The sequence below is a fragment of the Haemaphysalis longicornis genome, unplaced genomic scaffold (assembly GCF_048455015.1).
Source record: "Haemaphysalis longicornis isolate Haplotype H1 unplaced genomic scaffold, Haemaphysalis longicornis Haplotype H1 scaffold_3, whole genome shotgun sequence".
In the NCBI taxonomy this organism is placed as follows: Eukaryota; Metazoa; Arthropoda; class Arachnida; order Ixodida; family Ixodidae; genus Haemaphysalis; species Haemaphysalis longicornis.
The window spans coordinates 108,427,691-108,453,171 of record NW_027526335.1 but is presented as its reverse complement, the minus strand read 5'-3'; the positions used below and the strand labels follow the sequence as shown (position 1 = coordinate 108,453,171).

The 25,481-nt window shown below is 50.6% G+C and overlaps 1 protein-coding gene across 1 annotated transcript; it reads right to left on the bottom strand.

The window, feature by feature from the left end:
- Positions 1-10,513: 10,513 nt before the first annotated feature.
- LOC144175372 (solute carrier family 22 member 7-like) lies at positions 10,514-12,238 on the bottom strand. Its single transcript, XM_077704454.1, has one exon. The coding sequence runs from the start codon at positions 12,236-12,238 to the stop codon at positions 10,514-10,516; it is 1,725 nt and encodes a 574-aa protein (XP_077560580.1).
- Positions 12,239-25,481: the final 13,243 nt, after the last annotated feature.

Here is a 25,481-nt window from a genome sequence, read left to right as displayed (position 1 = left end):
AGACGCCCGCGAAACAAATCCTTGGCCTCCCCCTCCGCTTCCAACGTAAGGAGATCTAAGCGTGTGTCCCATGTCAACTCCTCGCCATTGCGAGCTTACCGGCGACCAGCAAGTAGTTATTCAGGAGGCGAAAGCAAATGCACTGCACACACACCCTCGACTCGATCTACTCCAACGCAAGCCAGACACCCCTGTCCTACTCTGTCCTCACGGCCTTATTCCACCTACCCAGGACCACACTCTATAGGAGTGCCCTCAAGACCCTATGCAACCACACAATTGTACCGGAGAGTCGCTGGCTGTTCCGGCGAGTCTCCAAGAGCATCGGGAACTGGCGGCCGACATCAGAGCCCTCAGCGGCTACCTGGACCGATCCGGCTAATTCATCCCCACCATTCCGTGACCAACAAACTTTCCGTGACCATTCATCATCCATCCATCCATCCATCCATTCGTCCGTCCGTACGTCCGTACATCCGTCCGTCCATCTATCTATCTATCTATAGAAGCAAAACTACTGTCGGGTAGCAATGCTGCAAAGGTAAGCTAGCTTCCAAAAAGCAAAACTAAAGGAACGTTGTCTTAATGTTGTTTCAGGGTGTCTACTGCGGAGTGGCCGCATCCTATAGACCCCCAAACAAGGCGAATTTTCATTTTTTAAATAGCTGAAACCTTCTCTCCCAATTAAGTTCGCCAATGTGATGACGTCAGTTCATGTTCTCTGCATAAATACCGCTTAGCGTTTGTGACCTCCAAGTTACTGGGAATAACTGCCAAGGATGTTGCATCTGCCCAATTCGACTTTCTACAATACCGCAATTCCGCTGCAACCAGACAGCCCGCTATACACGGAACCTGGAATGTAATTAATTATATTTCTGCAACTGCAAACTCGTCGAAGGAGTCAAAATATCTTCACTCGCTTTATCTTATAGGTCTTGTCAAGCAACCTCACATTTACAAGCGCCGACTACACATAAATGAAGCAGAAGGTCTTAGAAGCGGCGGTAGACAAGGTAATGTAACAAAATTACAAGGAGCGCCAACACAAAATTATCCGCGCTATCTGACTGGCATGCGTGTCCTAACACTTCCCGGAAATCACGTTGCTTTCAGGTGATCGTGTGAAGTTCGGCTCTTTAGTCGTTATCGCTGCCGAGAAGGCCACAGCGAGGTTTTCCTGGGGCCACGGACATTCTCCTCGAACGCCTTCTTCTGCCGTGCTTCCATGGGTTTCTTGGAAAGCGGTTCAAGGGTTGCCTGCATTGCACGCCTCAGGTCTAGGCCGGAAGGGATTCCGCCATGGTTGGCCACGGCTGTCATTTGTTGCGCCGCTCCCTGCAGCTCCTCGGGCAGAAACTCGGCAGCGGCTGCGTACAGGGCCGTTAGGAGAGCCGTGACGGCAATGAAAAGCCTCTTGAGGTGCTGCGGGGTCGCGAGCAGTTGTACCACAGTTTCGCCGAAGCGGATCAAGCTTAGAGCAGTCCCCAAGGCTGCGCTCCGCGCGGTGACGGGATACATGCCGGCGGTCATCAGGAAGAATACGCTGAACGTTGAGTATCCTGCGATTCGCAAGACTGTTACGAAAACATCCCTCGCCAGTGTACGCTCTCGCATGTACGTTGCGGCGAGCAAGGCCGTAGAGGCGCTGTAGATGATTCCGGAAATGACAACAGCTCGCTTCACGCCTATGCGTGGAAGGTAGACGGAGCCCGCGAAGATCGAGGCTGCACTCAAAGCGAGGCTCACGGCAATGGTGGAATTAGAGACTTGGACGCCTTCTCTAATGTGACCATTCTCCTTTGCGATGCCAATTACAATCCACATGTAGCACGATAAAGCTGTGCGAAGTCTAAACCTCGCAGCGCAAAAACCATCGCCGTATGGCTTGTGCAGTTGGCGTTCGCCAACAGCTTTCACCATCTTTTCGCGACTGCGAGGAAGGTCAACGCGGTTAAGGCGGGCGGCGCGGAGAGTTACATGCTCTGCTTCCGCGATGCGACCTCGAGCTGTCAGCCAGACCGGGGACTCGCTCACTGTGTAGTACAGCGCTAGCAGCAGGGCGGTGGGAACCATGAGCGCGAGCTGAACGCTCTTCCACTCTCCACTCGTTATGCTGGCGATCAACAGCGTTGCCGGAATCATTACGACCACCGCAATTGAAGTGGCCCCGGCGTAAGGTGCAACCATGTGCGCGGGCGAGACCTCGTAGAGGAGGGCCCAGAGTGGCGGTACAAGCGCGCCCGTCGCCGCGGACAGTGCGGTGCCCACAGCCACGTAGAAGTGGAAGTCCTTGGGCAGGCTGCTGGCGACACCCGCTATGAGAACGACGGGCACGGTGAGGAAGGTGACGGTCTTGCGGCCCACTTTGTCCGCTGCCACGCCAGCTACCGGAAGGGCGATCATGGCTCCCAGGGCGTGCGCGATCCGAAGAAGCGAATGAAGCCAGCTGCTGTTGCAGACCAGGTTCCACTCGCTCACCGCGTTGTTGCCTAACGATGCCAAATCGAACTCCCACGAAGAGCAGCGAATCACGCGACTGTCCTCTCCGCCGTCCGGTGGGTCGCGGACGAGGCAGTGGCTTCGCTCGCCATGCTCGTCCAGTGGAATGGCAAGCCATTTCCACTCGTCCACGCTGAGATTGCCGTAGGCCACGGGCCGCTCGCACCAGTGGTCCATGACGCCGGCCGTGAGCCTGAACCTTTCGACGTGCAATAAGTAGAGGCAGCTCCCGATTGCGGTGCTGACGACGGTCAGTAGCTGGAAGAGGCCGTTTCCATACGCAAGTTCACCGGCACCACGGGTCTTCAGGCTGGGGGAGGCCTCAGTAAACGCAATGCCCCGGCTTTCAGGAGCGCCGGCTTCCATAATGCCTTTTTCCTCGTTGGGAACTCAGACCGGGGGTGGCCTCGTTGTTCGCAGGGGCGCAGACTGTAACAGCACTTGTTTCCGCGCTTCTTCTTTCTCCTCATCTGGAAAAAGGGTGTCACCTTCTCAGAGCTTGCTCAGACAGAGTCAAAACATGGGGCGAGGTTTGAAAAAAAAATCAGACTGTATAGTCGCGTGCTAATTCACCTGAAGACAGAAATCCCATGTTCGCTGTGGTACTAGGCGTCAAGGACAAAGTGGCAATGAATTTATGTGCCTACAAGACACGTTCAATTTGTGTAGGCGTGTGCACTTCCGTCCATCCAAGCATAGTGGCACAGTAGAAAGCTTTATGACAGTAAACACGGGAACGCGTGCCTCTCAATACATGCAGAGTACTCTGGTGATAGGCTGGCGTGCTCTCGCAGTTTGTGCAGTTGGCGGGCGCACTCCTTGAAACAGCTTTATCGAGCGGTTGCCTGCTGCATTTGTTACGTCGAGTAGGATAACACATTTTTGATCAGGCAATCGGGCAGCAAAAGCAAACGTTTCAATACATCGCTGCGTTTCGCGGTTGATAAAAAGCCCCTCATCGGCACATGTATTATGTGGGATCGCTTCCAGATATCTAACGTAGCTACCGCAGCACACAACAGCGCATTCAACACTTGTCAGGGGATGGATCCGCAAATGTACTAACTACGACATTTCGCTATCCCATCGCTACACCACTCTGCATGTACTGAGCGGCAGGCGCTCCCGGTTGTACTGTCATAAAGCTTTCGAAAGTACACTAATATGAATTCCCGTGGGGGCTGTTTCTGGTATACCAGAATTACAAGCTTGGGGCAAACTCACCAAAGCACACTACATCGAGCATCGTACCGGTCCGGAAGGACAAGTCGATCAACATTCCGTACAGTGATGTCACTCACCCCCTATAGGGAGCATTGGCCAGCCGACAGTTATAATCTTGCATGAAGCGGGCCAATTAGGTGTTCTTCCAAGCGAACGAAAAGTCTCATTTGTTGCTCCTCATGGGCTTCCACATCCGCGATGGCTTCTTAATCTATCGTGGTGGCCCCGCTTTGGTATCGCGAACAGTAAATTTCAGTAATATTACCACTGCTCTTTATGTTTCCCACGCCGCAAGTACGTGCCACGTATGGACAGTGACCAATGGCGAATAAGTCAATTAATAATATGCCCCATCCTGACTGTACTTAATGGGATGTCCAGTGGAGCTGTGGCAAATCCAGGTCATAGTCAGGGGGGTATGCGCTACTTTACTGCTTGGTACATTTGTTGATGGTTGATGATTCTACTAGCAAGTCTATTCTTGTGCAAGGGAAAAACCAGGAAACAGTTGTTTTGTTTGTTTGTTTGTTAGTTTGTTTGTTTGTTTGTTTGTTTGTTTGTTTGTTTGTTTGTGTCGACAATAAAGTCAGCGACGGTATGGATGGCTGTGCCCTGTGCGTGCTTCAGCCATGGGAAGGATTTAGGAACGTGTCGATGCCTATTTTAGATGCGAAGCAGCTTATCGTCGAGCCTGTTCCCTCTGCCGTCGTGTGGGCGCCGTTGTGCGGCGTCCACAACCCCGCTGCGCATGCCTGGCCAGGCACCCCTGATGACGATTGTGGCAGGATGCCCCTAGGGATTGGCCATCCAAAGAATCCATCGCGAGATAGCTTCGCGTTCAACCACCGTCGTCATCTTTCCGTAGACGAACCCTCAGTAGTATGCGAGGCATTCCTCCTCTCCTCTCCGACGCTCCTCTCCTGTTTGGCATTCCTCCTTTCCTCTCCGAAGCTCCTCTCCTCTCCGGGATTGCGCAACAAATTACAACACCTGCGTCTCCGCACGCGATAATGCGAAGCAGCTTAGGGTTAGAGACGGGACGCTAGCCGCTGCATACTCCGCTGGGGGCGCCACTGTAGCTCCGCGGTATAAATGACGCGCGCGCGCACTCCGCTCCCCTCATTTTCCTCCCGCAACGCCGCAATCGAACTGAAAACTGATGGGAACTTCAGTCGACCCCATGGCTGCATCGCATACTACTCAGGGTTCCCCTACGGGAAGATGGTTAATTTTTTTTTATTATTGTACGGAAGCGTTGCAAACTGTCAAGCTTGCCATGCCGTCAGTGCTGTTAACATCACGGGTATCCGCGCAATAGGTGGCGTTGTTCTGCGGCTACACCATCAGCGAATACCTGCGCTTACTGCTATGTTGACAGCGTTGGGCGGCTTATGGGAACCGCGCGAAATGCTAAACCTCGATAGAAGCTGTGGCCAAAAACAACAGCATGAGTTCAGTGTGGAAAATTTGCTAGTGGGTCACAAAGCTACAGTTTTCTTCATTCTCGAGTGCGCTTCGTTGCATACACGCTGCAGATCACAACATTTGATAAGAACCAATAAGCTCGTTATTGAGCGATCAGAAAGCTCAAACAATAAAGGTGTAGACACTTGCAGCGACGGCGACAAGCGACGCGAAAAACGTAACGTAACGGGTACAGCAAACAGTGTGGTCGACAGCGACAAGCGAAAAAAATAATGCACTGCCGACAATGCCTCCGTCGTCGTCGCTGCCATTTGCTTGTGGGCGGCTTCTGGCCGGGAAAAAGCCCGCGACGGCGACGGCCCGTCGCCTGCTGCAGTCGCCACCGCCGGGGGCCTGTGTGAAAAAAATTTCGCTTGTCTGTGTACCCATTGAGTGAGGTTGCTCGCGTCGCTCGTCGCGGTAAACGCATGTAGTTACCCCTTAGCAGTGCGGGGCGTACGCCCCGAAAACTCCCGTTTCCGTCCATCGTGCCCTCACTCAAAACGCAAAAAACCTGTCTGTACGGACTTCCAGTCTGGTGCTGTACCCACGGCGGTCACTAATATTATTGTAATTTTAGTGACTGCCACGCGCTCCTATCACTCGGCCTATTGTACACCCGTCCAATTTTTTACCAATATCACTGGAGCGTAGGCCGTTCGGGCGATCAGGGCCGCGTGACGGAATGATACCGTGATACGGCAAACTGGGCGTGAGTAGCCGCATGCGCACTAAGCAAAGGCCGCTGCTGCCGTCGTCTGCTAGGCTGTTCCAAGAGCAGACGGCCGCCCCCGATTTTTGCTATTTGCTTATCACACTGCATGTCCTACTCGAGATTTTTTTTCGAGACCAGGCACGTGGCGCCAACTGAAAACAAAGTAATCCTCATTGCCCAGCGCAATGTTCGTTCAGCGCAAGGTTCCTAAAGTTTAAAGATGTCGACAGTGGTCAAGACAGAGGTTTCACTGAAGCATCCAGGTTAGTATTGCGGAAACGTTGCTTAAGTGAACAAAACACGAAGGGTAGAGTGTTTTCATATTACTTGCGAAGTCAACATATCCAGTCAACCAGTCAACACAAAGACCCAACCACTTTACAGGCCACCATGAAAAACTTCCCATCCCTTCTGTGTGTCAGCCTCGGCATACTGAATACCATGGCTCTCCAAATCCCGAACTCGATGAGGAATTCACCTTGGCTGAGCTTCGCATCGCCCTTCGTATGTGCTGAGGCAACAAATCTCCTGATCTCGAGTCGGTAACTACCACCCTACTTAGGAAAATGTCCGATGTTGACCAACACCATCGCTTACACGCCATCAACCTTGTTCAGAGAGGACAACTACCACTGTGCGATTGTGGAAGAAAGGCCACATGATCTTAATTGCCAAGACTGGCAAGCCTCCAGATCTCACTCACCGCCGTCTCATCACACATATCTCTCACGCTGGCACAATTATGCAGCGCATGGCCCTCCATCGCTTTGAGCAACATCCAGAGGATACCCGGGCACTAGCTCTATGATATAATATCGCTCACAGCTGTCTGCTCAAAACACACTGCTTCGCATATACGAGGCTATCCTTCTCTCTCCCAGCTCAGCCCAGCTCAAAGCCATCCTCCCTATATACCTCATGAAGGAATTGGACTCTGCGGATCACATATGTTCTCAGAACTAGCACATTTAAAATTGTGACTCGAACCTGTACAGTTACGTCCTAATCTTTCTGCAATCTCGTACCCTGATCATTTAAATTGGCGACCACTAGCTTGACGCAGTACCTCACCCAAAGAGAGGAATTGATCAGGGAGCGATCCTCTCTCCGACATTATTTACCCTCGCCTGCCCCTTATCCACCGCGTTCTAGAACCTTTCCCCGAAATACAATACTCTTTGTATTCCGACGATATCACTATCCGGATCAATCGCGGCAGACCCGGATTCATTCAAGCCGCCGTTACAGCCGCCCTCAGAACTGTTGACCAAGCCGCTCACATTATCGGTCAAGCGTGCTCGGCTGAGAAAACTTCCGAAATTGCTCCTTGCCAGGGCCGGATTAAGGACGAGAGGGGGTTACGGGGGCTGCAGCCCCGGGACCCAGCTGTCAGGGGCCCGGGTTGTCTATATAAAAAAGGAAATGATGGTGATAATTATGATGATGAATCATTTGAATCGGGGTGTCAGCTCTCAGCAACCGACTTGCCTGTTTTATTCCACCTACTACATATCTATCTACATGTCTTACTGCAATATCTGCACCGATTCCAAGCCAACACGCTACCAACTGGCTCCGGGTTCCGCCTTCACCTCTGCCACGGAGCAAGAATATATAGGAGAGGAAACGCCCATTGCGGCCGTCGCGATCGAGCAACCAGATAATGTCACAATGATAACTACGGCGACCTACGGAGCTCCGCAGCTGCAACGGCGAACAATTTGACAGCGACACCTGGTTGAAGGTATTAAAAGCAATACTGTTGTTTGCAGCATTCGCCACAAGGCGTGAATCGCTATGTGTCGAGCTGATGCGCGACGCGGGGACGGAACGCGCGTTTATCTCGGACGCAGCGCGCGCGCGCGTATGCACGCGTCATATATTGGCAAGTGCACTCAACTCGCTTCGAGCGCATCGCAAGCGAGATAAGGCCGTGCGTTTACAGGTTTTATATTTTTTTGCGTTTACAGGTTTGTATTTTGGCTTGGTGCTCGCGCAGATTGCTTACGCATTGAAAGAAAATTCCCCTTTTATTCGCTCATACCGGTAGTTTAAATTTGACAGAAAAGGCGGGCTCTTCAGCCAATGGAAGCGCAGAAGAGCGCACACACTCTCGCTTCGGCCACGGAATGTTTCGACGGCCCGGCGAAATTCCGACGCGATGCCGCGGCCGGGTTGACTGGGCGAGCGCGAACAGAACGCGCGCCGGCCGTGGCGATGACCGCGCCCTTCCTTCGCTTGCCGCCAGACGCCGGAAACTTCACGTTCGCAAGTGCTTGTGACGTTATCAGGCTGCCCCAGGAAGCTCAGTTTCGCCTCCTATTTTATTCTTGCTCCGTGACCTCCGCCTCCTTCCAACCTAACAACGTAAATGGCATTTTAAGTGCGAATGCACTTCTTAAGCGACCCTGAATCACGCGTCCACCGCCGTCCGTCCATCCGCACCACATACCCACTTAGGGCGATTGGCCAAGAAGAGTTCCTAATTTCTTTAGCACATACCCACTTAGGGCGATTGGCCTAGTCCTCCAGCGCGCCACCGCGCCCGCCGCCCCGCCCCGAGCCTGCCCCCAGGCCACCGACGCCATCGACGACTGCTGCTTCGCCAGGAGCGGAAGTCGGGGCGAGTACTGCGGCGTCTACCTCGTCGGTCACGTCTACGCGAACCTCGTGTCGCACGCCGTGTCCACCTCGCCGGTCAGGGACGAGTCGCCGTACAGTGCCGTCTACACCGACGCGTACTCGGGCGACGGAATCGTGGTCGTCACCCTCTACCTCGCGCCAAACATCTCGCGCGACGACGTCGTCGAATACGTGGACGCGGCGATGGAGAGTGTGGCCAGCCGCGTAAAGCCCTCGGACCCGGTCGTGGTTGTTGGGGACTTTAACGTGGACGTGCGAAAGGGCGGCGAGTGGTTGATGGAATACATGCTCGCCAACCACTCCATGACGTGCCTACCGCTAGAGGCTCCCACCACCATCAACGGCAGCTACATCGACCTGGCCTTTGCGAGGAACTGTCTGATACGCGCGGTCTTGCAACAACTCTTGACCGTACATTTCAGTGACCACAAGGCGGTCGTACAGACCGTCAACTACAACGACAACACCAACAAGTGCTGAATAAAGAATACTGTCGTTTCACTTTACTTGCGTGTGTGTGTGATCTCCTCGAACATACACTTTAATTCACCAAGATTTCCAGAGAACGACTAACGGGGTGTGTGAATCCCCACTTGATCACGCGGGGGTATTAAATGCAACTAACGGGCGAATGCCAACACAGTTCAACATAACTCCCCCTCATAGCATCACCCGTGCATTCGCACTTCCCCATTCTCCCCTTCGGGGAAATGCGGGTGAATTTTTCTCATTCACTGGTTCCCTGGTCACGCAGGCGTTGCAGGAAACTGACGCACTCAGAAGTTGGCCCGCGAAATTGGCGGCGGACCCCTGTAGACGCCCGCGAAACAAATTCTTGACCTCCCCCTCCGCTTCCAACCGAAGGAGACCTTCTAAGCGTGCGTCGCATGGTAACTCCTCTCCATCGCGGACTTACCAGCTACAAGCAAGTAGTCATTTGGGAGGCGCAAGCAAATGCGCTGCACACACCGCCTCGACTCGATCTATTCCAACGCAAGCCAGACACCCCTGTCCTACTCTGTCCTCACGGCCTTATTCCACCTACCCAGAACCACATTCTGTAGGACTGCCCTCACAACCCTATGCGCCCACACAATTGTACCGGAGAGTCGCTGGCTGTTCCGGCGAGTCTCCAAGAGCAACGGGAACTGGCGGCCGACATCAGAGCCCTCAGAGGCTACCTGGACCGATCCGGCTAATTCATCCCCACCATTCCGTGACCAACAAACTTTCCGTGACCAACAAACTTTCCGTGACCATTCATCCATCCATACATCCATCCGCCCGTCCGTACGTCCGTCCATCTATCTATCTATAGAAGAAGCAAAACTACTGTCGGGTAGCAATGCTCCAAAGATAAGCTAGCTTCCAAAAAGCAAAATAAAAGGAGGGTTGTCATAATGTTGTTTCAGGGTGTCTACTGCGGAGTGGCCGCATCCAATAGACCACCAAACAAGGCGAATTTTCATTTTATTTTAAATAACTGAAACCTTCTCTCCCAATTAATTTCGCCTCTGTGATGGCGCCATGTTCGTGTTATCTGCACAAATACAGCTTAGCGTTTGTGACCTCTAAGTTACTGGGAATAACTGCCAATGATGTTGCATCTGCCCGATTCGACTTTCTACATTTCCGCAATTCCGCTGCAACCACAGAGCCCGCAAAACACAGAACCTGGAATGTAATAAATTATCTTTCCGCCACTGCAAACTCTTCGAAGGCGTCAAAATATCTTCACTCGCTTTATCTTATAGCTCTTGTCAAGCAAACGCAGATTTACAAGGGCCGACAACACATAGATGAACCAGAAGGTCTTAGAAGCGGCGGTAGAAAAGGTAATGTAACAAAATTCTAAGGAGCGCCAACACAAAATTATCCTCGCTATCTAATTGGCATGCGTGTCCTAACACTTCCCGGAAATCACGTTGCTTTCAGGTGATCGTGGGAAGTTCGGCTCTTTAGTCGTTATCGCTGCCGACCAGAAGACCACAGCGAGGTTTTCCTGGGGCCACGGACATTCTCCTCGAATGCCTTCTTCTGCCGTGCTTCCTTGTGTTTCTTGGAAAGCGGTTCAAGGGTTGCCTGCATTGCACGCCTCAGGTCTAAGCCGGAAGGGATTCCGCCATGGTTGGCCACGGCTGTCATTTGTTGCGCCGCTCCCTGCAGCTCATCGGGCAGAAACTCGGCAGCGGCTGCGTACAGGGCCGTTAGGAGAGCCGTGACGGCAATCAGAAGCCTCTTGAGGTGCTGTGGAGTCGCGAGAAGTTGCACCACAGTTTCGCCGAAGCGGACCAAGCTTAGAGCAGTCCCCAAGGCGGTGCTCCGCGCGGTAACGGGATACATGCCGGCGGTCATCAGGAAGAATACGCTGAACGTTGAGTATCCTGCGATTCGCATGACTGTTACCAGAACCTCCCTCAGCAGTGTACGCTCTCGCGTGTACGTGGCGGCAAGAAGGGCCGTGCAGGTGCTGCAGATGATTCCGGAAAGGGCGACAGCTCGCTTCACGCCCACGCGTGGCAGGTAGACGAAGCCCGCGAGGATGCAGGCTGCACTCAAGGCGAAGCCCAGGGCATTGTTGGAATCAGCCATTTGGACGCCTTCTCTAAGGTGAAAAGTCTCGTTTGCGAAGCCCATTACTACCCACATGTAGCACGATAAAACTGTGCGAAGTCTAAACCTCGCAGCGCAAAGACCATCGGCGTGTGGCTCGAGCAGTTGACGTTGGCCAACAGCTCCCACAATTTTTTCGCGACTGCGAGGAAGCTCAACGCGGTTAAGGCGGGCCGCGCGAAGAGTTACACACTCTGCTTCCGCGATCCGACCGCGAGCTGTCAGCCAGGCCGGGGACTCGCTCACTGTGTAGTACAGCGCTAGCAGCAGGGCGGTGGGAACCATGAGCGCGAGCTGAATGCTCGTCCACCCTCCACTCGTTAGGCTGGCGATGAACAGCGTTGCCGGAATAATTACGACGACCACTACTAAAGTGGCCCCAGCGTAGGGTGCCACCATGTGCGCGGGCGAGACCTCGTAGAGGAGGGCCCAGAGTGGCGGTACAAGCGCGCCCGTCGCCGCGGACAGTGCGGTGCCCACAGCCACGTAGAAGTGGAAGTCCTTGGGCAGGCTGCTGGCGACACCCGCTATGAGAACGACGGGCACGGTGAGGAAGGTGACGGTCTTGCGGCCCACTTTGTCCGCTGCCACGCCAGCTGCCGGAAGGGCGATCATGGCTCCCAGGGCGTGTGTGATCCGAAGAAGCGAATGAAGCCAGCTGCGGTTGCAGACCAGGTTCCACTCGCTCACTGCGTTGTTGCCGAACGGTGCCAAGTCGAACTCCCATGAAGAGCAGGGGATCACCAGGCTGTCCTCGCTGCCTTCCGGTGGGTCGCGGACGAGGCAGTGGCTTCGCTCGCCATGCTCATCGAGTGGAATGGCAAGCCATGTCCACTCGTCTACGCTGAGATTGCGGAAGGCCACGGGCCGCTCGCACCAGTGGTCCATGACGCCGGCCGTGACCCTCAAGCTTTCGACGTGCAATATGTAGAGGCAGCTCCCGATTGCCGTGCTCACGACGGTCAGTAGCTGGAAGAGGCCGTTTCCATACGCAAGTTCACCGGCACCACGGGTCTTCAGGCTGGGGGAGGCCTCAGTAACCGCAATGGCCCGGGTGTCAGGAGGACCGGCTTCCATAATGCCTTTTTCTTCGTTGGGAACTCAGACCGGGGGTGGCCTCGGTGTTCGCAAGGGCGCAGACTGGTGGTGGTGGCCCGGAAATAACAGCCCTTGTTTCCGCGCTTCTTCTTTCTCCTCATCTGGAAAAAGTGTGTCACGTTCTCAGAGCTTGCTCAGACGGAATCAAAACAGAGTGCGGGGTTTGAAAAAAATTAGACACTATAGTCGCGTGCTAATTGATCTGTATGAAGACAGAAATCCTATGCGCGCTATGGTACTACACATCAAGGACAAAGTGGTAATGAATATATTTGCCTACAAGACACGTTTAATTTGTGTGGGCGTGTGAATTTCCGTCGATCCAAGCATATTGGTACAGTCATAAGAATTCCCGTGAAGGCTTTGATTAGCATACCTGAATTACGAGCTCGGGACAAAGTGACCAATACTCCAAAGCAAACCACATCGAGGCTGATACCGGTTCGAAAGGACAGGTCGATGAATATTCCCTACCGAGTTGTCATTCCCCCCCTATAGGGAGCACTGGCTAGCCGACAGTTATAATCTTGCATGAAGCGGGCCAATTAGGTGTTCTTCCAAGCGAACCAAAGGTCTTATTTGTTGCTCCTCTGGGGCTTCCACATCCGCGATGGCTTCTTAATCTCTCGTGGTGGCCCCGCTTTGGTATGGCGAACAGTAAATTCAGTAATATTACCGCTGCTTTTTATGTTTCCCACGCCGCAAGTACGTGTCACGTATGGACAGTGACCACTAGCGGGTTAGTCAAGTAATAAAATGCCCCATCCTGACTGTACTTAATGGGATCTCCAGTGGAGCTGTGGCAAATGCAGGACATAGTCAGAGGGGGTATGCGCTACTTTACTGCTTGGTACATTCAAGCACGATACGTACTGTGCTGTTGATGATTCTGATAGCAAGTCTATTCTTGTGCAAGACAAAAACCAGGAACTACCACTGCCCACCACAACATTTTGGTGGAAATGTGTGGTCTATCATTACGAACCGAAACAGGTCGAACTCGTGAACAAGACAACTTTATTGTTTTTCGGAGTCGCACTGACTCCTTTGTACAATCGCTTATTCACAACCTACCTGTGATGCTTAACCGATTACGTCCACATATTGCTATCTGTGCCCGTATCAGTCGCAAAGAATTGCATTCTATAATTTTCAACAACAAATTACAGTGATGATTTGTGCCAGCAATGTGTTTCATGGTCTTCTCAAGGGATGGCATTTTATGTGGCTGGTATGTGTTTGACGCGTTGTAATGTTTAATGCCCACGTTATTGATTAATAATGGAGACATATTGTAGAGTGTACATTCTTTCTGCATATTTTGTTTTGTTTTCAACAAACTAAGCTGTGCAATGTATTGTTCATGAACAAAGTTGTGACAGCTGCCCCGGCCCTCTGGCCCCGTCAAGCTGTCTCAACAGCTTCCTACCAGGGGTGACCATCAACATTGTACAGGGTGTACCAATGTTGAAATAAACTTTGATTTGATTTGATTTGATTTGATTTGTTTGTTTGGCAGTGCCGACAATAAAGTCAGCGACGGTATCGATGACTGTGTCCTGTGCGTGTTTCAGCCATGGGAAGGTGGTACGAACGTGTCGATACCTATTTTTGATTTTACGGAAGCGTTGCACACCGTCAACCTTGCCATGCCGTTAGTGTCGTTAACATCATGGGTATCCGCGCATTTGTGGCGTTTTTCTGCGGCTACACCATCAGCGAATACTTGCGCTTTCTTCTATGTTGGCAGCGTTGGGCGACTTATGCGAATCGCACGAAATGCTTAACCTCGATAGAAGCTATGGCCAAAAAAACTGCACGAGTATGTGCCACTCCGCGGGCGTGTAACACCATGTGAATTTTGGAACAACTAGAGAGGCATGTGCGCTCCTGTGTGATTATGAACCTTTGAATTAGTATTGGTAGTCCTACGCAACCAAAAACCCCTAAAGATTTGACCAATACACCACTTCATTTGTATGCTATGGCTAATAACGCCTTAGTGGGGGCTATTTGGTGCTGCATAGCTGAGTTGGAAATCGCTGAAAGGGCCTTGAGATGGGGTTTCTTGGAGGGCCGATAGTATCACACCTCGACGGCTATTTATGGAAGAAATCTGTGCGTAGTAGTCGGCCCTTGATTAAAGCAATTTTTATGAGCGTAAAAACACCCGAAAACTACAAAAAATATCTATCGGTGTGTCTGCGTTTACACAGCGGCACATATTTGTGTTAGACCGCAGTGTAAAGCTATTTGTTCCCGGGTCGACGCTCACCTGTTTTTGGCGGAAGGATACCGTGAGCGCAGGGGCAACGACCCACGGAACGCGAGTGCACAGCTCCTCCTTTCTCGCACAAGAGTTTCATCGGTTTCATTTCCGTTTTCTTGGCTCCTGTACCCGAAACTATTCTTAGCACCCTCTTCTGTGATTCACTGTTTCGAGAGTAGCCTTGACGTTGTTTTTCTTATGGGGTAAAGAGCATGCGCAGCCCGTGGCTGTGGCAACGACAACTCCTGCGAACGAGTTTCATTTCATCGCTTCCTCTCAAGATCGTAGATCGTCAAGATTTCGAGATCGTAGGAAAATGTGGCCCGATGCGCTTGGCCTTCTGATCGAACCGTCCTCTGCGCGCTTGACCGTTTAAAGGAGTACTGACACGAAATTTCAAAGCTGAGATAACTATGTAGAACGCTTCCTTTATATCAGGAACCCGCCGCGGTGGCTCAGTGGCTAAGGCGTTGCGCTGCTGAGCACGAGGTCGCGGGTTCGATACCCGGCCGCGGCGGCCGCTTTTCTGATGGAGACGAAAAGCAAAAACGCCCGTGTGTACTAGATTTTGGTGCACGTTAAAGATCCCCAGGTGGTCAAAATTAATCCGGAGCCCTCCACTACGGCGCGCCTCATCGCCTGCGTTGCGTCTGCGCGTTAAGCCCTTCAATCAATCAATCCTTTATATCAGGAGATATCTCCCAGCAAGTTTCAACAGCAACCGTTCAGCGAAACATATTTAAAATTCATTTTAATCTTCGCCCGCACGAGAAAGCCCAGAGCGGACCGACATGACATCATCTGCTACTTGCCCCAAACTGCCGACGTCGGGGCTCCCGTGAATAAGCCGACGCGCTGGCTGTGGTTGGCGCGCGCTACCCGGGCGTGTGTACACGTCATGGTTTTGGAACTGACGTCATGCTGCCCGGGCCTTTGGGGACGGCGAAGACATCGGCCGGTCTGGGCGCGCGCTTCCAGAGCGGCAGCGGTACGGCAAGAATGGTGACGTCACGTGATACCTCCTGTCATTGCGGCCACTCGGCGTTCGTTTTGTCGAAACCGAAACTGACACGAATAAACGACGCCGTAAATGAATGTTTACGCTGCGCTCGACCATCTAATCTGTTATTCTATGATTAGTGGGCTGGTAGGCACGCATAGCAGCGAAAAAAAACGTAACACCAAAATTTCGTGTCAGTACTCCTTTAAAGTAAAACTAGCCGCTCTCATAAATAAACATGGCATTAAGCTGCTAAATATTGACAGTATTACCTTTCTTAAATCTCAAAACAGCCTGCTGTGTTGATCTATCATTCGTCACAATTGGCTCTCCTGGAAAATTCACACCGATTAGGACACAAGAGGAAGTGACCACTACCCGACTTAATCTCAGCTCGTACTCCCCCTGCCAGACGTTGAGATAAAAGGTAACGTGCACTGACTTTAGTGCCTTCACAGACGCTACGCGCCCCAGCATTGTGGCGGTGGCTTGAGATGACGAAATGATCCCAACAATTTCAGAAATCCACAAGCTAAAGAGAATTTCCTGAAACCAAAAAATAGAAGTATAGGAAACAGGACATTTTCACGAAAATGATCCGATAAAATTAAAAACATGCATCTTATACATCTCCCCAACACAACTGAAGAAAAAACAAAAAATTTCTCATGTCATTTTCATCGCCATAACTCACCGCACAAGGGAAAGCCATACATGCCTTTGCCATTGTCATCACCATTTCTCGCCTCCAAATTCATTGCCGTTTTTATTGCCATAACTCGCCTGCAGAGGCAGTACTTATATCCTTACCACTTTCGTCGCCACTACTCTGCTCTGCAGGGTGGCGACTTATGGCATTTTCATCGCCATTACTCTCCTTAATTACTCAATTATTACTATGATATGGCAATTTTCATCGTTAAAGGAAAGTTTGACATCCACCTAATGCAGCCATACGGCTACAAAGGAAAGCTATACAGCTTTCTTGGAAACTTCGCAGTTGAAGAAAAATTCGTCCTGGTCCAGGATGGCTGCCGTATGGCTGCATTTAGGTGGATGTCAAACTTTCCTTTACAGAAACTTACTCCACCTTGGGGATTTCCTCTAAATATGGTCGATTAATTTTCATCGTTATAACTCGCCGCCGAAGGTAAGGCTATACCCTCGGCATTTTAATCGCCATAACTCGCCTCCAGAAGTAATGTTACACCCTTGCCATTTTCATCGTCGTAGCTCCCCTCCAAAGACCTTGCAATTTTCATCGCCAAATCTCGCCTCCAGATGTAAGTCCATATCCATGCCTTTTCATCGCCATAGCTCGCCTCCAAATGTAAGGCTATATACACCTTGCCATTTTCATCACATAACGCGCCTCCAGAAGTAAGGCTATGCATACCCTCGCCATTTTCATCGTCGTAGCTTGCATCCAAACGTAAGGCTATATACCTTTGCCATCTTCATCGCTATAACTCGCCTCCAGATGTAAGTCCATACCTTTGACATTTTCATCGCCATAGCTCCCCTCCAAAGTCCTTGCCATTTTCATCGCCATACCTCACCTCCAGATTAAAGTCCATGTCCTTCCCTTTTCATCGCCATACCTCGCCTCCAGATGTAAGTCCATATCTTTGCCTTTTCATCGTCATAGCTCACCTCCAAATGTAAGGCTATATACACTTTGCCATTATCATGGTCATAACTCGCCTCCAGAAGTAAGGCTATACCCTCGCCCTTTTCATCATCATGCTTGCCTAGAAAGGTAAGGCTATATAGCTTTGCCATCTTCATCGCCATAACTTGCCTCCAGATGCAAGTCCATACCCTTGCCATTTTCATCGTCATATCTCCCCTCCAAAGCCTTTGCCATTTTCATCGCTATACCTCACCTACAGATTAAAGTCCATATCTTTCCCTTTTCATCGCCATAGCTCGCCTCCAAATGTAAGGCTATATACACCTTGACATTTTCATCGCCATAACTCGCCTCCAGAAGTAAGGCTATGCCCTACGCCATTTTCATCTTCATAGCTTGTGCCATGTGTCAGGGCACCCCCCGAGAGGGGATGCATGAAAACCCCCGAAAAATAGAAGGGAAGAACAAAATAACAAGAATTTTGAAGTGCGCGCCATGAACGCGCCAATCAGCAAGCGCCAGCGCCGACGCACCAAGGAATCCTGGGAAAAGGTGGCAGCACACTGTTCGGCCAATCAGGGGAGGCCACGCAGGGGACAAGTGGCGAGATGGCCATATAAGGACATAGCAGAGGCGAGAAGCCAATGGGAGTGCGCCACGGGAGAGCCCAGAAGGTATAAAAGCGGGGCGCACAAAGAAGAGAGGGGAGGCAAGAAACAGAAGACAACCAGGAGGCGGCCAGAGCACGTGCGCTTCAACGAACGAGCCAGGGGGACGCGGCCAGGCCATCGACCACGCCATCTGAGCCTGGGCGGGAGCGGGCCGACTGCGCATCGGCACCGTCATCCTCGGTGCACCACGAACCTGTGTCTTCGTGGCCCCAGCGGCATCGGTCGGGCACCAGCGGCCAGCGTCCACGCTCCGTCGACGTTCGTCTCGACGGCCCCGAAAGGCGACGTTCGTGCCAAGCCCATAGGTCGGCAAAACAGAAAGAACTCACTCAAACTCAATCACAATTTTTTTCATTCACGCTGTACTCAATAAAACTCAGACTCAAAAAGTTCGTCTGTTCACAAAATCACTCGTACTCACTCATCAAATACTCATTTGTAATCGTACTCACTTGTACTCAAACTCATTTGTCCTCACGAGTATTCATACTCAATCTGTACTCATGAGTACTGAATCTGTACTCATGAGTACTCACTCTGTAATCATGAGTACTCAATCTGCACTCATGAGTACTACTCATTTTTTCCTCATGAGTACTACTCATTCTGCACTCATGAGTACTACTCATTCTGTACTCATGAGTACTACTCATTCTGCACTCATGAGTACTCAATCTGTACTCATGAGTACTCAATTTGTATTACTCACGAATAATCGACTTATCTGCACTGTTAGCTAGGTCGTAGCTCGAATGAAAGACTAAGTAGAAAAAATAAATTGTTTAATTGATTAGAAAAACACAGGTTACATATAAATCAGGACAGAGGAAGAAAACCTCTGACGCGGTGCACTGTCGTTGGGCGACTTACTGCGCGAAGGCAAGTACATGTGACAAAGCAAAACGGAACGTAAGCACTCGCGTTGCGTCTGGTGTCTCCTCTTGTTCTCAGGCCGGGTCGGGCTCAGGGGAGCTCGGGGGTTGTCGGTGCAGCCGTGGCCGTAAACTGCGTTTTTCTGCGTGTCTTCGGGTGGCAGCTTTTGTCGTCCGTTTTCTTGTTTGCACTACTGTTTGCACTACTGTACTCAGGAGTGCATATACTCAAGACTGCAAGCACTCGCAAAAACAGTATTCATGAGTATTGTACTCATGAGTGCTGTGTACTCATGAGTACTGTGTACTCATGAGTACTGTGTACTCATGAGTGCTGTGTACTCATGAGTGCTGTGTACTCATGAGTACTCATACTCATTAGTACTCAAACTCATGAGTACTCATACTCATGAATACTGTACTCATAAGTACTCATACTCATGAGTAGTGTACTCATGAGTACTGTACTCACGAGTAGTGGACTTACCCCTATACTCACTCGTCATCGTACTCACTATTTTTTTCTGGGTGTGTGATCACTCATCATCGTACTCACTCGTGAGTTTGAGTACAAATGAGTACAAATGAGTATACTCACGAGTGAGTACGCCGACCTATGGCCAAGCCTACCTGAGACCTCCATCGGCAGCGGCTACCAGGGTGTAGCCACCGAGGAAGCGCGCCGCCGAAGGGATGACCGCGCGCATCGAACGCCGGCATCAAGGACATCCAGCGGGAGCGGCTACCAGGAAGTAGCCGCAGAGGAAACGTCAGGACGCGCGGAGCCCACGCCGTCCACGTAGTGACCGCGCGCATCGAACGCCGGCACCGAAGCGAGAGGACGGCTACCACCGGGTCGCGGCCACGCAACGGGTGCGACTCGTCAGCGCCGACGACAGCGGGGTAGGCCAGTCCAGTAGGGACGTAGTTGTAAGGGACATAACTAGGGAGTTGTGATACGAGAGAAATGAGCTAGAACTCGATTAAGGAGTGTATTTGAACTGAGAGTGTAGGACTTTATGGTAGATTTTTGGGTTTTGATTTGAATTGTATATTGACCTGTTAAGTTAGGGGTTTGTATGTGAGTTGTATTTTTTTGGGATTGTAGAGGTTAGAGTGTTTATCGGTTTTGTGTAGTGTAAATATTGAGTGATTTGCCTGAGGGTTTTTTTTGCGTGTGCATTAAATGTATGTTTTTAAACCCGTCAACGGCTTCCCCGTGTCCATTGCTCCGAGCTGGTAAAGACCACCCCACCATCCGTTCACGTGACAGCTTGCCTTCAAACGTAAGGCATATATATACCTTTGACATCTTCATCGACATAACTCGCATACAGATGGAAGTCCATACACTTGCCATTTTCATCGTCATAGCTTCCCTCCAAAGTCCTTGCTATTTTCATAGTCATAACTCGCCTCCAGTTGTATTGAATTTTCATCGCCCTAGCTCGCCTCCAAATGTAAGGCTATATACACCTTGCCATTCTCATCGCCATAACTCGCCTCCAGAGGTAGGGCTATACCTTTGCAAATTCATCGGGATAACTCGCCTCAAAAGCTAAGGCCACACTCTTGCCATTTCCATCGTTATAACTCTCCACCGAAGGTAACGTTTGCATTTTTACGGCGCTTCTCCATTCCACCATTTTGAAGTTTCTTTAAGGGCATAAAGGAACTTGCCACTTTTATTCTCTATTTTGTTTTTATGGTGGTTATCCCGTGAGGAATTTGGCTAAGATATAGTTTCGTGTCTCCATTAGATAGTTTTCATTTTTTATTATATTTCAGCTTTATGGCTTTTCGCGTAAGGGCGCTGTGTTAGATGCACTTTAGTGCGGTATCGTTATGTTCCTTTCCAGATATTTTACTGGATGGCTGTACTACAGTCAAACCCGGTTATAGCGAACTGCAATATGCGCCACGATTAGTTCGATATATCCAACAGTTCGAAATAGCCAAACCCGCCTTTAACGAATTTTTTGTTACGAGTTCGCAATACGTGGGAACCCCCCCCCCCCCACACACACACACACCTTCACGCCCCCTCGTCCTGCCATCCCCGCATGCAGAAACGAACATAATAAAGTATACCATTGCCATACACAAAACTATCTATTCATTGCAAGCAATAAAGCCACTTTCCGCTGTAACTACCTACTTTCCCAAAAAGCGGTGATTCTTGTTTTCAATGTCATTTTGGCGGCGTCAACTAGCACAGTATTCTCTCAATAAGACATCATTTCAATATCCCAGCAATATTGGTGGAGTACATTGACTGCCGAAAGCGCTTCATTAAGCATCGGACGGCTTTGACTCGCGACATTCCCCACCTCTTCAGTGCGAATTCCAGTAGCGCCAGTACGCCGACGCCGACAACGGCGTCCGAGGGGCTCACAGTGAAGGCAACGTCGTCGTAGACACTCAGGCAATCCTCGAAGGGCACTCCTGCCAGTACAACATCGGCAACGTTGGCGAGCTCTTCTCACAGTTCCTCGATGCTTCCATCTTGGTCCGGACTGGCTGACTGGGAGGGTTTAATCATGAGATAGGCACGTGGGAAGCAGTTACGGAAAGTGCCGGGAGTCACATCGCTCCATGGGAGGCTCACCATCTCCATCGCAGCCAGTCAACAACTCAATCGCCGCTCCGAGACCATGCCTTTTGGCGGCAATTCTAGGCGCGCCGAGTTCGATATATCAGATGTGAACTTCGTTATAAGGAATATGTTTCGCATGTATTTTTGTAACTGAGATTTTTTTGTTCGATATATAGCATAATTCGCTCTATCCGGGTTCGTTATAATCGGGTTTGACTGTACTACACAAAGCATTCCTTGGAAGACATCGTTCTAAGAGCAATGTGAAAGCTCTGGAAAATATGAAGGTCCTATGGATTTTAACACGAACGAGTTTATGCCCGGGTACGCCAAGATCTCAGTGACGTCATATCCGTCACGGAAGTGACGTTTCCAGAAAAAGTGCCATTGACGCTGTGGGCCCGGATTCGACCCTCTAACTCTCTCGTCACAACGGGAGGTACGTGGCGCTCTGTCCACTGCGCTATGAAGAGAGACGTGAGCACCTCTACGAACGTGCCTTATGTCTTTCTCTATGACTCAATCTGATGGTGCTGCGTCTAGGAGAGGCGAAGCGAAGTAGCGTATCATGACGCCAATGAGCGCCGACAGTTGGCGCCTCGATGTCAGCGCCTTCGTGTACGTGGGACGCGGGTGAATTGAGGCACCATCCGCTGTCGCGTTGTTGCCATTACCGTGATGTGTTTCAAGCTGCTGTTTCTGTGCATGTCATTTTTGGTTTTGTTTTCCCGGAATAAACCGGTCATTTTTTTGTTTCTTGCGTGTCGGCGTCACTTCGTCTGGCGGGGTCAGGCTCGTGAACCCTTCGCACATGAAGGAGGTTCCTTTAACATTCAACGGTTCCTGTGAAGGCCCCTTTCACTTTCGTGTTTTACCGATTCCTATGAAAAAGGGATCAACCATATTTTTCTATTAACACTCAAAGAATCCCCTACAAACACCATACTCCTATCGCTCATCATAATCTTCATCAGTAGCTCCTACAAATTATGTACATTGAAGCGGTTACAGCGCTTACGATGTGTATCTTGACGAAACACGTATTTTCTTTTTTTTTCAGATATAGGGCAAGACTTTGAAATCGCCAAAATTTTGCGGCGCTGTTCTCGCGAAAGGTTGCTTACACATTTTAAATATTGACCTCTATTACGATGGATAAGCATATGGTTACTCGGCGAACGGTACAGTCAAACCCGGCTATAACGAACCCGGATAGAGCGAATTATGCTATATATCGAACAAAAATAATTCAGTTACGGAAATACATGGGAAACATATTCCTTATAACGAAGTTCACATCCGATATATCGAACTCTGCGCGCCTAGAATGTCCGCCGAAATGCATGGTCTCGGAGCGGCGATTGAGATGTGGATTGGCCGCGACCATGGAGCAAGAGTTGCGACTTAGACATTGCGCCTCGCACGGAGCGACATGACGCCCGACACTTCCCGTAACTGTTTCCGACGCGCGGGACTCACGACGGAACCCGCGCAGTCAGCGAGTCCGGACCAAGACAGCAGCATCGGTGAACTGTGGGAAGAGCTCCCCCACATTCCCGATGATGTCGCGAGTAAAAGCCGTCCGACGCTTATAATGAAGCGCTTTCGGCGGTCAATGTGCTCCGCCAATGCTTCTTAGATTTTGGAGGACGCCGAGTCGAACTAGTGCAAATAATGTCGAGAATGCTATGCTTGTTGAAGCCGCCAAAACGAAAGTGGAAACAAAAATCACCGCTTTTTTCTTTGCAAAGTAGGCAGTTTAGGCGGGAAGAAGCTTTAATACTTGAAATAAATGGATTATTTTGGTATGGTAACGGCTACTTTAGTGTGTTCGTTTTTGCATGCGGGGACCCGCCGCGGTGGCTCAGTGGCTAAGGCGGAATTCCGCTGCTGAGCACGAGGTCGCGGGTTCGATTTCCGGCCGCGGCGGCCGCTTTTCTGATGGAGGCGAAAAGCAAAAACGCCCGTGTGTACGAGATTTCGGCGCACGATAAAGATCCCCAGGTGGTCAAAATTAATCCGGAGCCCTCCACTACGGCGCGCCTCATCGCCTGCGTTGCGTCGGCGCGTTAAACCCCTCAATCAATCAATTTTGCATGCGGGGATGGTGGAGTTGAGGAGGAGGAGAGGGGCTCCCGCGGATTGCGAACTTGTAACGATAAGTTCGTTATATGCGGTTTCGGCTATATCGAACTATTGGATATATCGAACTAATCGCGGTGCATATTGCAATTCGCTATAAACGGGTTTGACTGTATTGCTAGACCGACAAAAGACTACGCTAGGTCGGTTGATGATTTTCTGTAGCCCTACATTTTATTCACACGCCACTGCCACTCTCTAGGAGGCGCAGAACACTTGTAACAGACCTGTCCCTTTCCGGAGAAGAATGAGCAAGTGCATCCGACGTGCCCTTTGCATCCAATGTATGACTGCATCCAACGAGCAACTACAACCAACGAGTGGCTTCATCCAAACGCATGTAAACACATCCATCGTGCTATTACATCCAACGAGCCAACCCATTCAACGTTGGATGATGTAATGGCATGTTGGATGTACTGGCCCATTGAATGTAATGACACGTTGGATGTAGTGGCACATTGGAGGCTGTGACACATTGGATGTAATTTCCAAATTTGTATGTGTCAAACACGATAGCCTTGGTTGGGCTAATTGGACGCGGAAATTTTGGTCTGTCTGCCTATTTCTATCTCCCTCGATTCACCCCCGAACACAGTTAACGCAGATTTGAATGACACGTTTATATAGGCTAACCCATTTCTAAACATTTAAGTCTGGTAGCAATGCTCATATCTGTCTTGTCAACATTGTTGATCAACAACAAAACAATACGCATATCTGAGGCAAAATATCAATACATAAGTGATACTTGCAGTCTTCCTTTATTGAAAAAATATATGGATACTTGATTTTTCAAACGAACTACTACAGCTACTGTTCAAAAATTAAAGCAGTCACATAACGTGAAAGCTGTTAGGTGCTTCACAGGGATTTGCCAAAGGGACTGTAGCGCCCTCTCTTGACTTGTTTCAGTACCAGCCTGGCGTTGATACCGCAAGTAGTCACGAGAGGGTGCCGCAGTTCCTTAAAGCTATTCTAGGAGCCTTAATAAAACGCCTATAAAGACACAGTGGACTGCGTTTTTGTCCATTTGGGGTAATTAATGCGTTAATTCATGATCTCCTTATTTTCTGTGATTGTGTACTCATTTGCGGCCTAGCAACAGCACCCTCAGTGGCAACGGCGCAACGCGAAGATCATCCCCGACACTTTGCATACGACGAATCTGTGTCTGTGTGTCCGAAAGGGTTTGACATCGGCTTCGTAGCACCGGACTCTGGTAGCACGAAGGGCGCAGGTTCGATCCCGACCACTGGGAGCGTGATCTTTCCCAAGGCTCCTATTTTGGTACGTCACGCGTTACGTTACGCATTACAAGAGTGGCTAGCTAGGTACTGTGACCTCGGACGAGCTGCGAAGACTAGCCTGGCCCCTAAAGCGCTCCGCCTTTAAAAATGGGTGACCGGTAAAAAGCGCAAAGGCTCACGGGTAAGTCGTCTGCTCCCCCAACTTCCGGTTCGATATTTCTCCTGCCCTCCCGTACGCCGGCGGCTTTCAGACGCGCGCACGTGTGTTGTTTATTTGTTACAGGGCGCTTAACAGTCAGATAAACTCCTGGTAGGGTCAATCGTTGTTAGCTATAGAATTCCCGATGCATGAGCGTTTTTTTTTTCCTGGTAGAAACCGATGAACGCAAGCACACACGCGCGTGAAAGCCGACGGCGTACGGTAGGCCAGGAGAGCTCTCGAACCGGAAGTGGCGGCACTGCGCGGGAGAAAACAATGTACCCATGAGCCTTTGCGCTTTGTACCGGTCACCTTTTCAAGCAGTTCCACTCAACGTGAAAGCTGTCGGAAGTGCAGAGCAATAACTCTCCATAAAGGCTGTGGCGCCGTTCAAACGCTCTTTGCTACCACCCCTCACGCTCCTCCCCTCTGCGTCTCGGAGTGAGTCTCTTGATGAGGTTTGTTCCATGCAATTCAATATTCCAACCTTCAAAGTTCTGGCGCGCCTTCCCCTGGGATTGGTTGAATCCTTTTCTAATCTTTTGTTTCTCGTTCTGCCTGCAACTGGACAAGTCTTGTTCTTTTTGTGC

Coding starts and splice junctions, on each gene's coding strand:
- LOC144175372 (XM_077704454.1), bottom strand. CDS start 12,238: ATGGAAGCCGGTCCTCCTGACACCCGGGCCATTGCGGTTACTGAGGCC.